At 52.5% G+C, this 12,651-nt stretch overlaps 6 protein-coding genes across 6 annotated transcripts; 3 read left to right on the forward strand and 3 right to left on the reverse strand.

Annotated features, from left to right (window-relative positions):
- The first annotated feature begins 140 nt into the window (after positions 1-140).
- BDV14DRAFT_124742 (Zn(II)2Cys6 transcription factor) lies at positions 141-2,759 on the forward strand. The gene is made up of 9 exons (XM_073765971.1): positions 141-411; positions 465-474; positions 559-568; positions 618-649; positions 698-818; positions 875-1,455; positions 1,514-1,696; positions 1,741-2,232; positions 2,283-2,759. The coding sequence occupies exons 1-9, from the start codon at positions 233-235 to the stop codon at positions 2,697-2,699; spliced, it is 2,025 nt and encodes a 674-aa protein (XP_073624414.1). The 5' UTR covers positions 141-232; the 3' UTR covers positions 2,700-2,759.
- On the reverse strand, positions 2,760-3,304 carry BDV14DRAFT_124734 (uncharacterized protein). Its single transcript, XM_073765970.1, has one exon. It carries the CDS (start codon positions 3,137-3,139, stop codon positions 2,819-2,821), a length of 321 nt encoding a protein of 106 aa, XP_073624415.1. The 5' UTR covers positions 3,140-3,304; the 3' UTR covers positions 2,760-2,818.
- On the forward strand, positions 3,305-7,432 carry BDV14DRAFT_124860 (WW domain protein). The gene is made up of 3 exons (XM_073765973.1): positions 3,305-5,910; positions 5,959-6,565; positions 6,634-7,432. The coding sequence occupies exons 1-3, from the start codon at positions 3,470-3,472 to the stop codon at positions 7,204-7,206; spliced, it is 3,621 nt and encodes a 1,206-aa protein (XP_073624416.1). The 5' UTR covers positions 3,305-3,469; the 3' UTR covers positions 7,207-7,432.
- Positions 7,423-9,349, reverse strand: BDV14DRAFT_124829 (lipase family protein). Its single transcript, XM_073765972.1, has 3 exons — positions 9,336-9,349; positions 8,649-9,287; positions 7,423-8,592 (listed from the first exon to the last, which is right to left on the reverse strand). Exons 2-3 carry the CDS (start codon positions 8,916-8,918, stop codon positions 7,639-7,641), a joined length of 1,224 nt encoding a protein of 407 aa, XP_073624417.1. The 5' UTR covers positions 8,919-9,287; positions 9,336-9,349; the 3' UTR covers positions 7,423-7,638.
- On the reverse strand, positions 9,247-10,502 carry BDV14DRAFT_203787 (WD40 repeat domain-containing protein; the record flags this gene model as incomplete). Its single annotated transcript, XM_073774360.1, has 4 exons — positions 9,247-9,287; positions 9,336-9,576; positions 9,637-10,223; positions 10,280-10,502. The coding sequence occupies 4 exons, from the start codon at positions 10,500-10,502 to the stop codon at positions 9,247-9,249; spliced, it is 1,092 nt and encodes a 363-aa protein (XP_073624418.1).
- Positions 10,503-10,819: 317 nt separating this feature from the next.
- On the forward strand, positions 10,820-11,494 carry BDV14DRAFT_203788 (U2 snRNP complex subunit MSL1; the record flags this gene model as incomplete). Its single annotated transcript, XM_073774361.1, has 3 exons — positions 10,820-10,887; positions 10,938-11,151; positions 11,207-11,494. The coding sequence occupies 3 exons, from the start codon at positions 10,820-10,822 to the stop codon at positions 11,492-11,494; spliced, it is 570 nt and encodes a 189-aa protein (XP_073624419.1).
- Positions 11,495-12,651: the final 1,157 nt, after the last annotated feature.

The following is a 12,651-nucleotide window of genomic DNA, read 5'->3' on the forward strand; positions in this document are numbered from 1 at the left end:
CGATTGCCGGTTACGTATCTCCGAGGCAGAAAAATAAGGAATTCAGGACAAGGGCCTGGCCTGATAACCTTCATCGCCCACACGTGGCTCGTGAGGCTCTAGTGCCATACTATATATATGCTTAAAGGTAGCTTGTCATCCGCACTCCATCTATCGAACCCGTGTTCCTAATCATCCTTCCTATTTTCTCCGCAGTCGAGCGCCTGTGCCCACTTTATCTGCTGCTCAATTCATGACGATCCTTGGCCCAGGGATGTCTGCCCGGAGAGGCCAGTCTTCTAGGAAGCGTCCTATGCGCTTGCCTACCATTGCCCCTAAAGACGAGGTGGCCCCCGGCGCGCCTACGACTATCAAGGCCGCCATTGTACAGCCGCGCTTGCGCTTCCCTCCTCGATCTAGGACTGGCTGTTGGTATGTCTTGCACCACATAGCCTCTGAGATGCAGTTACTAATTTGCCCTCTAGGACTTGTCGAGTGAGCTAACCCTTCTTCTCTGCTACATCCGTGTCTGTTTTTGGCCGTTGGATGTGCTGACTTGGATTCTTTCGATCTGTTTAGAGTCGCAAGAGTGAGTCGACTTTACTTTGTCCAACGGACCACCTGCTAACTGTCAATAGTCAAGTGTGACGAGGTCCATCCCCAGTGCAACGTGAGTATCAGAACAATATTCTCTCATGCATCAACTCACGGTATATAGCAATGTGCGCGCCTTGGCCATGTCTGCGACTACCGGCCTAGACTTTGCTTCAGAGACGACACCCGTCGGGTTATGGAACGCATGCCAGATGTCAAGACAAAAGGAAACGCTGTCTGGGATCGTAAGGAACCCCGCTCCCATCTTTTGCCCTCTGTACTTATGAATTTCTCATCCCAGCAGTCAAAGTACCGCGTCGCAGATCTCACTACTTCTCCTCAGATCCCGTGCCATGCGACTTACTTCCCGACTTCTCGAGGCTCACATCGGATGAAGACCGGGAAAAGAAAGCACAGAGCTCAGCACCAGGGACATATCATGTCGTCGTGGTGCCAGAAAGCTTTGCGCGCCTTCCAGAGTATACGGAGGATACGCTTGACACAGTGCTTGGTAACCCGTACTTGAGCCCCATGTCTGAGTATAGCCATGACCCCATGGACGATGTCGTCACCTCCGAAGATCCAAACGTCGTGATCCTGCATCAGTTTAGGGACTCGAGGAAACAAACATATAGCAATCGTCGGAGCTATACGCGATCTCCAGAATCTGATCTAGGTTCCAATCCCGTGTCGGCACCGATGCTGTACACTCCGGTACATGAGGTCTCTGAGGACCAGATATCCGAGTCCTTCGATCTTGAAACTTACGACATGGCGCTTTTCGACCACTTCCAAAATGTCGTATGGACGCAACTGATCCCTGACGCCCACAATTATTTGGAAGCGAATATTTTCGAGCAAGAGGCTTCCAATTTCCCTCCAGTGGGTGGTGCCGAATGCTTTGTTTGGGGTGCATAGATCCTAATTACGATGATAATAGCTTCTTCATGTGATGATGGCCTTGTCGTCTCTCAGTCTCGTCCGTCAAGGGAATGCTCACTATATGACTGCTCTACAATACTATGACCAAGCGCTACCCGCTCTGCAAAGTAGCCTGGAGAATTGTGACGATGTTCTATCGGATGGCCTTTTTCTAACGCATTTCCTTCTCCTCATCTATCAGGTACGCTCCATTATCACCGTTCTTCTTCTCAGCTAACAAATTAGATTACCTTCACAACGCCCAGCAACAGATCAAATCTGTGGTCACACCATATGTCCCGATTGGTTCAGTTGACTTTGCTGAGACAAACCGTCGTCGAGCGAGAGCGATACCCTATCATTATATGGCTGATTTGCCACGTCGATTTGTTTGCGCTGATGAGTGGTGCTGGCTCCGGCGAGTACGTTAGAGCCGCTATCGAGAACCACTTGCTTTCAGACGCCGTATCCCCATTAAACACAGGCCCATGCGTGATGCAACCTGGGGAGTACGACGTCCAACCATTGGTCGTGCGTCTGTATCGGGAATGCATCTACATGGCCGGTCGCCTTGGACTGATTGCTGCTAAAGCGAAAACAGCCGAGGGCCAGTTCCTGCATTCAGAGGTTGAGAATCTGCGAGGAAGTCTTCAACAGCTGTGGAATTCACAGGAGGTCCGATTTCTCATGGAGAACCAAGCAAACCTACCCAAGCGATCTCAGTATGGCTTTCATAAGGTTGGTCGGCTCCTTTACCTTTCCTAAGCCCTAGTTAACATATTCCATAGCTGTCGGTCCTTTTTCACACTGCGCTCCTCTTCTCCTGCCACAACGTCTGGCCTGGACAAGGCGCTCATATCGGGAATGACGTTGAGAAGGAAATCCAGCACCATACAGATGCAATTCTGCATCACTCAGAACGGATTATTGCGGAGCGCCGCCACAATGGGCCTCTATTCCTCAACTTCCCTCTCTTCTTGTCGGGAACAGTGACATCGTCAAACGGAGCCAAGATGGCGGCTTTGGACACCCTAGCGAAGCTCGGGGAGGCCGAACTGGGGTACGACGCGACGACGACAAGCACCATGCTCCAGGTCGTCTGCGAGACCCAGATGCAGCACATGCGAGGCGGAGGGCATTTACGCGACACCGATTGGATAGAGGTAGCGGCGAACCATGGATATCGCATTGTGAGCTACGGGTGAACCATATTTGCTGAGTCGCATAACTGTTTCAATAGTGTGATTGGTTGTGGCGTTTTTGTTCTGTTTTTGTTCCTGTTTGTTTAGCGACAACGAGTGCACGAGTCATGGCTTGTTCTTCTTCATCTTTGGTTTTGCAGCGGGGCGACCCGGCCGAGCGCAGTTGACCGAACTTCAGTCTTTGTCCACTCTAGATACCTCCTCTGTAGTCTGCAGGGGTATAATGTGATTATGGATATTATTAGCACTAGGAGAATTCGAGACTGCCGAGAGCTGGAGTGACATTCGCTGGTGGGCGGCAAATTGAGCCAGACGAGCCCCTCCGCGCAGGAGAAATTGGGCCAATGAAGGACCCCAAGCCGCTGCCAAATGCCCGGCGCGTATCTCTCACCATCCAACCAACCATCGCATGCTCGCGGTGTGATTTCGCCAGTGATCACCATCGGCCTGATGCTGGTCACAGGCTTATGCGCTTATTGCTGAAACTTCCTCGACCCTGTTGGGCTGCAACTTGCGTTGGCAGTTGACACTATACAAGGGAGAGCGCTCACGACCAGACGCTACTACTCACTACGCTGTCGCCTATTCTTCTTGTCCTCCTTCACCCCGCATCCCAGCCCACCAAGAGAGCTCCTTTCTCGTCCCCTATTCTCGAACTATCTGTCCTCATCTCTCTCCTGCTTTCTTGCGATTAACCGCGCTTGGACTTCTATAATATCATCACTACGTATATATATTTGGAACCACCACGGTCAGCAACTAGAACAGCCACGATGAACCCCTCTGGGAACAATCGTTCCCAGGAGGAGCTGTTCCTACAATCCCCTAACCAGCAGGAGATCGAGTCCCCTGTAATCGGGCCGTTGCGCTTCAGCAAGCGAGAAACACCTTCGCCAGCCCCTCAGGCTGCGGCTCCTCTGCCTTATCCCGATGATCGATCAAGACCCCAGCAATATATTCGCCCGTCGGGCTCCAGTGGCTCGAGTCCGATAAACCAGACAGGCAGACAGAGTGCCTCCCCGGCATCTAGCGGAGGACTATCGCCGGTCGACTATCCTGCCGCGTTGCGACCCCGAGATGGCCGCGAGCCCAAACAGTCAACACTGGCAGAGCGGCGCGGGAATGCGCCCAAGCCGTTACCGGAATCGCCAATCGTTGATGCAGGTGACCGGGAGATGTACTTTGCCCGGACGAACCAGCGGGCTCCAGGGCCGCCAGCTGCTGTCGCGCCGCAAAGCACGGCGTATACGGACTACAACCAGCACTATTACCCGCCTCCGCAACCTTCCACTTCCTCAAGACCAGCATCCCGTACGGCGGCTCAACAAAACTTGCAGCCTCCGCAGCAACACGGTATAAACCGTATCAGCTCCACTGCTTCAACATCGACAACGCGTGCCGAGCGAGGATCTCCTCCGCCCCCGGAAACACCTGTTGTCGAGCCAGGGCAGCACCCGACTTCTGATATTGAAGCTCGCTATGCGGCGTCGGGGATTGCTGGCACTTCAACGCTGACGGGCTTACAAGCTCAAAGCGCCGCAGCACAACGAAGAGCTGAGCAATATGCCGGACAACAGCCTAGGGATCATATGCAAAATCCCGTCCAGCGGCCCTGGACTCCAACTGAGCTGCCAGGGTCTCACCCTCATGGACCACCGACTGTGTATCAGGGCGCTGAGGAAGTGCCTTCCCAGAGCCAGACGCCCGTCCCAAACCCTTTTCTTCCTCCCAATCCAGTGGCATCTCCTTCGCAGGTGCCACAAACGCAACAATCTGGAAGGATCCCAAATAATGCGTTGGAGTCAGACTTCGGAAGCATGCGTATCAGTTCGTCACCCCCCCCAGCCTATTCAAGCGTCCCACGCCCCGCGTCCGCCGCGCAAGGGTACCCGAACGAGAAGCAACGTATGGCGGCTGCATCGAATCAACCGGCTCCTGCAGTTACACAACATCCGGCGGCAACACAGGCTGCTGCCGCCGCTGCTGTGACTGCTGCTGCTGTGCCAATGGTCTCCGCCCAAGACCATCCAGCTTTCGCCAATGACCCAAGGCAGCAGCAGGCCCAGCAGGCTACTGGGCCGTCACCGCATAATGACATCCCGAATGGTGCCCAGCAGGAGCAGCACCCAGCTTTCCAAGCTCAGCAGGCTCAAGCTGGAACATTACCTGGGTCTTCCAGCCTACCTCCGGCTTCTCCTCCTCCGCTTCCAGAGGGCTGGATTGCTCACTTGGACCCAAACTCTGGCCAGTATTACTACATCCACCTTCCTTCGCAGTCCACTCAGTGGGAATTTCCCAAAGGACCCACCCCTCTTAATCTCAACGAGGCGCCAATGTCACCGGTTGGCAGTGTTTACAGCGCCCATCCTCTCGCCTCGCCAGGCTTATCAGCTTTCGGCAAGCCATTGGCTTCTCCTGGCGTTCCCATGACACCTGGATTTGAAAGCTTACAGTCTCCAGCAGTATCAGTATTCTCTGGTCCTCCCCCGGTTAGTGGTGTGGAACAGTACAAGGTTGCCCCGACAAACGGCGTTTACTTCGGGCCTTATCTTCGGTATGCAAACATGGATGTACAGCGCGGTATATGGTTTGGCTCTATTCTTCTAGTCACCGACGCCGGCCAGCCTCCGACGATCCATATCCACCAGAGTGTCGACCTATCTCCAAACCCGCGGCAGCTCAAGGCGATGGCCATCTCCACCCACCAGAGATGGACCTTCTATAAGTACGAGGTCGATTGTAAAATGGATGATATGGCCGCCAAATGGACATATGCTATAACATCGCACCTTGGCTGCACGCGCTACGAATTCTTGATCGCCGGTCAGCATGAGACGAGCTGGCGCTTCATCTCAACTTCAGGCAATGATTTCTCGCTGAATGTGAACGAGAGCGAGCGATCCAGACTAGGCGGTGTTGGCCTGATGTGGAAGGATATCATGCAGAAGCATAATGAGATTGGCGGGTTCCATGCTCAATTGTGCCTAGGCGGGCAGATCTACGCCGATAGAATGTGGAAGGAGATTGCTTCCCTCAAGCAATGGCTTATGATTCGGGGAAAGGAGGCGAGAAAGACAGCGCCATGGACAGCAGCTCACGAGCAAGATGTTTCTCACGGCTATTTCCACTACTACACCAGTCACTTTGATCAACCATACTTGCGAGAGTCGTTTGCTCAGATTCCGTATGTTTGCCAAATAGATGATCATGATATGTAAGTTCGATCCGATTACACTCACCTCAACCAAGCTAACTTTGACAGCTTCGACGGCTTTGGCTCATACCCTGAGCATATGCAATTCTCGAACATGTTCAAGAATATCGGACGCGTTGGTATCGAGATGTACCTGCTCTTCCAGCACCATACGACACTCGACATACTCCGCAATGTCAGCACAGACCATGATTTGTTCACCATCACAGGCACTGGCTGGCACTTCGTCAAATACCTCGGACCTGCCGTAGTCCTCGTCGGTCTTGATTGTCGATCTGAGCGCAACCAACACCAAGTCCTCGCCGGACCAACATACCAAGGCATCTTCCCCAAGATTGCTATGCTTCCGCCGTCAGTACAGCACTGTTTGTGGATGACATCAATGCCTCTCATTTACCCCCGGCTGGAAACCGCCGAACATATCGCCCAGACAATCACGACCGGCAAGCGCGCAGTCACAGGCGCATACAATGTCCTCGGCAAGGTGACGAGCTCGGTCGCTGGCGTAGTAGGAGCCAAGGACGTCGTAGGTTCAGGCTTCGACCATGTAAAACGCGCCGTGGGCAAGAGCGGCCTGATGGGCGGAATCCTCAGCCCATTCGGAGAGTTTGATCTTCTCGATGAGCTTCGAGATCAATGGACTCACGAATCAAAGGTACTTTGACACCTACCTCTCTCGCCTCCCCTACTCTCTTCATCCACAATGCTGATAAGGAAAAACAGGACCTCGAAAGAACCTACCTAATCCGCACCCTTCAAGGTATAGCACACCAAAAATCTCTCCGAATGACCTTCCTCTCCGGCGCCGTCAACGTCTGCGGCGCAGGCTTAGTCCACGACCCGGCCCGCCCATCGGACCACAAAACAATGTACCAGCTTATCTCGTCCAGCGTCGTAAACAGCCCGCCCCCTTCATACATCATCAAGATGCTACACTCCAACAACAAACCGCTCTATGTCCCCGCAAACGGCCACAAATCAACTCCATCCCAACCATCAGATACAAAGGAGAACATGATGGAGATCTTCCAGAACGATGTGAGCGGCCAAGCGCGCGAGTATAAGAAGCTCATGGGGAGACGGAATTACGTGGCTATTGTGGCTTATGATCCTGATGCTATTGGCGGGAGTCAGATGAGTCTTGCCATGTATGGTGGGCAGCAGCCGGGTATGCAACCTGGAGGCAGCGGGAAGTTGAATCTGGCTGTTGATTTCATGGTGCAGGGGGATGGGTCGTTCGGGCAGGTGGTTAAGTACGGGCCGGTTATTGTGCCGAATTTGGAGCATGGAAAGTGATTGATGGCTTGCCTGTTTGCTTTGCCTTGTGAGATGGAGCGATTATATGGTGTCGATTACATTTCTCTCATCATGTCTATCTGTATCCTTTTGGACCTAGCTTGCATTGTCAGATTCTTGTTTATACTTGCTATCTATGTCACTGGCTGATATTTATGTTGTGTTCATGGCTTCACGTTGATACATCCTGCTTTTACTCTGTATGCGAGGTTTAGCGTCGTTTTTTCTGCTACTGTCTACCCGATGTAAATTGTTTAGAGTATTGAAGACCTTTGCGCCGCTGGTTAATTCGAAGACATTAGATCTCTCATGCATCCAATGAAAACTTCAGTAGTATGGTTCTGGAATGGTAGAAAGCTACGCCGTTAAAAAAGATCACATTCTCACAGCAATATAGACCAAGACAGGAGCAGCAAGTACTAGTCTGAACTATTACCAAGTCCCCGACGGGTCACCACCTGGCACACAGAGCCCCAACCGAATAAAGTAGTCGCGGTGAGAGTAGAACAATTCCCACAGCCGGAACCTCGGCGGAAGCAGGTTCCACGGGAGACGAGACGTGTCTCGAAGCTCAAGACGTTGCGGAGGTGCCTCTGCATCTTCCTCGCTCTCACTCTCTTGCTGTGGAGTAGCGTCTGAAATGACCTGCTGCTCTGCGTCAAGCCTACCGGGTATGAGATCGAGTAGACGATCCGATAGAGAAGGGGAGTCACTGTCTCCGTTCTCCATACCAGAGATACATTCTCTGTCGGTAGCGCCCTCGCAGTACTGCACATCCTCGACAGAGAAGGGAAGTTCGACACGCGAAATGTAAATCTCCCCACCATGCATCTCGTACCCCCACTCCGTAAGCGGGACAAGAGGAACAGGGTCATTGGCATGCGTCACCCTTCGAAACATCCAGTCCCGCGCATTCTCCGAATCAAGGTGGAACGTCTTATCTAGAAACTCGACAAACGCCTTGTTGCCCACCCTTGGTTCTCCAAATGTCGTAACAGTCGCGTCCCAGCCGCGCAGCTTCATTTCTGTACCCGCAAGTGCCGCAACTGCGCCGCCGAGGGAGTGTCCGACTAGTGTCACGGCATAGTCTGGGTATTTGGCTCTTGCGGCGGAGATTGTTTCGAGTATTGTGTCGCGTGTTGATCGCCAGGCGTTCATGAAACCGAGGTGCACGGTGCAGTTTGTGCACTTGGGAGCGTTGTCATCGTCTGTGCCGTTTCCTACGGAGAAGGGTACGTATTCCTGGGGTATGGCAGAGAGATCGGCAATGGCGTTGGGAAGGGAGTATGTACCGCGGAAGGCAACAATGATGCGTTTAGGTGAAGGAGAATGCGAGAGGGCGATGTACCCGCAGGAATCGGAGAGAAAGGGACCTGTATGCCATGCCTGAACTTGCAGTCAGCGGTCAGACACATGGGAAGTATGTTCCCGAGGCAGCGTACCTCAATAAGTTCAAAGCCTTGGAAATCACGACAGTGGCTGAGGCATTGGAATGGTTTCTGAACCCCCGTTGTTCCGATGCAATAGGCAATATCGACGATCCGGGATAGCTCATCCAAAGAGTCAAAAAGATCCGGAGAGATTCGACGCTCGAGCCTTTGGCCTTCAGGGGTATTCGTGGCTTCTAGAGGTACCACGTTGGCAGTCGAAAGACGGCATAGTTGCGTGAGGAGGACCAAAAGTGGGAAGACGTGGTCAAGAAACATGATCATCTTGACGCAGTGCCCGGGGGCTGGACATGGTCGTTGGGGTGGCGTCTGAGCTGATATAGCGAGGAGGAAGACCGGTCAAGCGAGCATCTTGCCTTGCCAATCCAGACGAACGTGACGTTGGCGAATCTGGGGTAACGCTAATCCAGGGCGCTTTTCCTGATCTGGCTACACGTACAACATCCAGTGACATCACCGGACTATTTCATCTGACTAGACGCTGAAGATGACCGGTCTGAAGAAGGTTTGTATCATGTCCTATTCTCTACCGTATTTACATATGCTCCTGGCTCATGTTTCAGCTAGGACCAAACCCATGTAAACCCCCAACTTAAATCGTCCAGATAACGACCCGGCCGTCAACTCCGCTTGCTGGACGAGAGTTAGCTTAATGGCAAATGCAGTGGATCGAAAACTTACTGCTAAGCTTGTGCACGCCGCCGTTGGTCTCTTCGTGCACTCTGATAGTGCTGATAGTATTCTGGTGAACAGACTTCAGTTGCGTGTCGGCCCGGGTCTGTCCTTTCAAGTCCATTTGACGGAACATGTTAAGGGCAGATTCCTCGCGAACGCTGCCAGCTCCGGCTCCTGCCTTATTCTCGATGCTGCCTTCCAGCTGCCATCCGCTTTCATCCCCGCGCAGGCGGTAGGGCTCACAGTCCTATCAAATATTAGAGTTTAAAGGTTATGTAATAGCGTATACATCTCTATTTTGACTTACGTGGCCAGCGGCAATGATTTCATTTTCTCCATTCCAGATCAAGCTGTTGAAGGGGAGAAGGCGAGTCGAGATGTTCAACATGGCGCGAGGAGGCTGTTCAGGGGCGCTAGGGTAAACCACCGTGACACTGCTATCATGTCCGGTGAACGCAAGAGCGTCACCACTCGGAGAGAAAGACACGCCATGAATCCATCCAGCTGAGTCGTTCAAGAATTCTCCGCAGATGGTATTGAAGGGGAGTCGCTCTCCCCATGCACTGGGTTCCGGACGAGTATCGACACCCTTGATGAAACTGGATAGGACCCTCGCATGTGAATCGGTCGAGCCTGCAGCGAGAAGAACAGAGTTCGGGTGCCAAGCCAAGGTAGTGATAGTGCTCCGAATGGGCTTCTTCAGGTGCTTGGATATCCACCAGTCGTTCTCCTCCTCGAAGTAGCATACAGCGATCACGCGGGCACCTGATCCAACAGCGAATTTCTGCTCCGACGGCGACCAGCGCACGAAAGTCGCGGCCCTGTTGATCCGAAGTAGCACAAGAGTCGGCTTCCATCCGGCGGGGGTTTGTTCCCAGACGTAGGCATTGCGGTCTATATCCGAGTCGTATTAGAAACAATCATCGTCAAGCTAGATCATAATGCCATACCTTGGGAACAGGTGACGATACGACCAGAGTTGGGTGCAATGTCCACACTAGTGACGGTCTTTTCGTGACCCTTAAGCTCATCGGTTAGGGAGAACTTGCTGCCTGACTTCTGGTACAGCTCGACATTGTTCTCTCGGGCGACAGCCAAGGTTGACTTGTCGGATGAGAAGGAATGGTCGGCGATTGGGTTATGGAATAGATGATGAGCTTCGGGAGTAGCCATTATTAGGGTGATTGCAACGACAGGAGGAGCTCTCTACTGTCGTGAGTTGCTGTTCTGTTGACAAGGTACAGCTGGAGGGCGGGGAGCAATGGGGCTATGATGCGAGCCGCACGGAGGTGATTAGATAATCCATGTCATGTGACTGATTTAATCTAACGGCAGAGCTTCAGATCAACATGGTCGAATCGCGTTGGCGCAGATTCAAGCTTGATTGTTCTCAGGACTCAGTGAAGAAGCAAGCGGCAGAAGAAGATTTTGCTTCGGTCCGCATGAAACACACCATCTCCCTTGGCTTGAAACTCCGTTAACAACCTGCAATGGCTTCAAAAACAGTTCCTATGCGCACACCTGCGAAGCCACCTGCTGCAGGTTTTCCGAATCAAACGTGAGTAGTTCTCCCTCGAGGAAAATATAAACCGTCTAACAAACTTGAAGACTATATTGCACCAACCTGACAGACAATCTTCGAAAACCTGACCTCCGACTCTCACTCTACACACTTTTTTCCACCTATGGCACAGTCTTGGACATCGTGGCCATGAAGACCGAAAAGATGCGCGGTCAAGCCCACGTCGTGTTCAAAGATGTCCAAGCAAGTACACAAGCCATGCGTGCACTCCAGGGGTTTGAGTTCTTCGGGAAGCCGATGGTAAGTAGCTCACAATGCATGCTTGCAATCAGGAATGGAATTAATATATGGATAGAAAATCGTCTATGCCAAGGGAACCTCTGATGTTATCGCACGACTTCGCGGAACCTATAACGCCCCAGTTGCAGCTCCTGGTCAGGCCACGAACGTTTCTACAGATCTTCAAAAGTCAATTTTTAGCGGACCCCCTGGGTCAACAGCTCTGCCGCCAAAGCCCACAGCTGATCTTAACGGAACGACTCAAGGAGTGAAGCGACCTCGAGAGGACGAAAGTGATGAAGGGGAAGCGCCAATGGATGAGGATAGTGATGTGCCAATGGAGGCTTCATCGGACGAGGATTAATTTGCCCGCATCGGAAGCAATACAAAATTTGGCGGATGAGAAACCTGAAAGTCCGCGCCTGTTTTGAGCCCAGCTCTTCTATCCACTAAGCTTTGGGATACCCGTTGTCGCAAAGAGCTCGCTTGGCGGTTGGAGGCGAACACAACTCCCCACCAAGCCAAGCCACACTATGAGATATGCCTCAAGACTGACGCTATCTCCGCTCGCGATGTCCTTCATGGCCTCTGCAGTATTGCATGGATGGACGAAAAATGCCGGGGTTCCGGATACTGGATGATACTACGATATATGAGTCAGGCGCTCTAGTGTCAAGGTTACTAGCACGTACGCCGAAACTAATACCACCCATGATACCCACACCTTCGATGTTCTTCCTATACTGGTCTCTGACCAGATGACTGTAAACTTCATCTATTCCCAGCGGCTTTCCCATCCGCTGTGAGACAAAGTACAGGACCGGGACCTGATAAGTAGGTGAGAGGACGATATCATAATCTACCTGTAATCTCCCAGACTTGACGAAAGTACGAATGAAACATTCCTGTCAATAACATTAGACAGAGTGCAAGCTAGGAACCTTTTGCATTCACAGACAGGGTCTTCCTCGCAGGCTTCTAGGTCTAAGACATGGTCATCGTTAGCACCGCTCAACTGTGCGGAAGCATCATCCGGAGAAGGATTGCATGGGTCGCTCTCGAAGCACTGAGAGATCGTGAGGACCGGCTCGTGTTCCTGGTCGGTCAGCAGATCCAGGTGACGATGGAGCGAAGAAGATGACGGGGGAGGAAGGCAATTGGAAAGGATCAACTACCTGGAACCGGATTGAGGACCATCCCGCCGCTGAGCTGCCCGCCGCATAAACATGATTCAGAAAGGCGCGACAAGCGCTCTTGAACTCGTCATTTGTGAGAAAGGGAAAAGATGATACTGTATCTTGACCCGAGGGCCGGGAATCTGCAGCCATTCGAATCGGACGCTCAAGACTCGTCGGTGTGCCAGCGAGCTCAGACCGACAGGCAATAGCTGCAGAAGATTTCTGAGGTTGCAGAATGCCTCTCGGAGGACACCGGTCTGGGCCAGGACTCAGCACACGTTTTTGCCACAAAAGGCAGCCTGGCAACTTTGGAGCCTGGGGACTGTTTGCAGCAGCGAGAGAC

The sequence above is a fragment of the Aspergillus stella-maris genome (assembly GCF_047715825.1).
Source record: "Aspergillus stella-maris strain CBS 113639 unplaced genomic scaffold BDV14scaffold_64, whole genome shotgun sequence".
In the NCBI taxonomy this organism is placed as follows: Eukaryota; Fungi; Ascomycota; class Eurotiomycetes; order Eurotiales; family Aspergillaceae; genus Aspergillus; species Aspergillus stella-maris.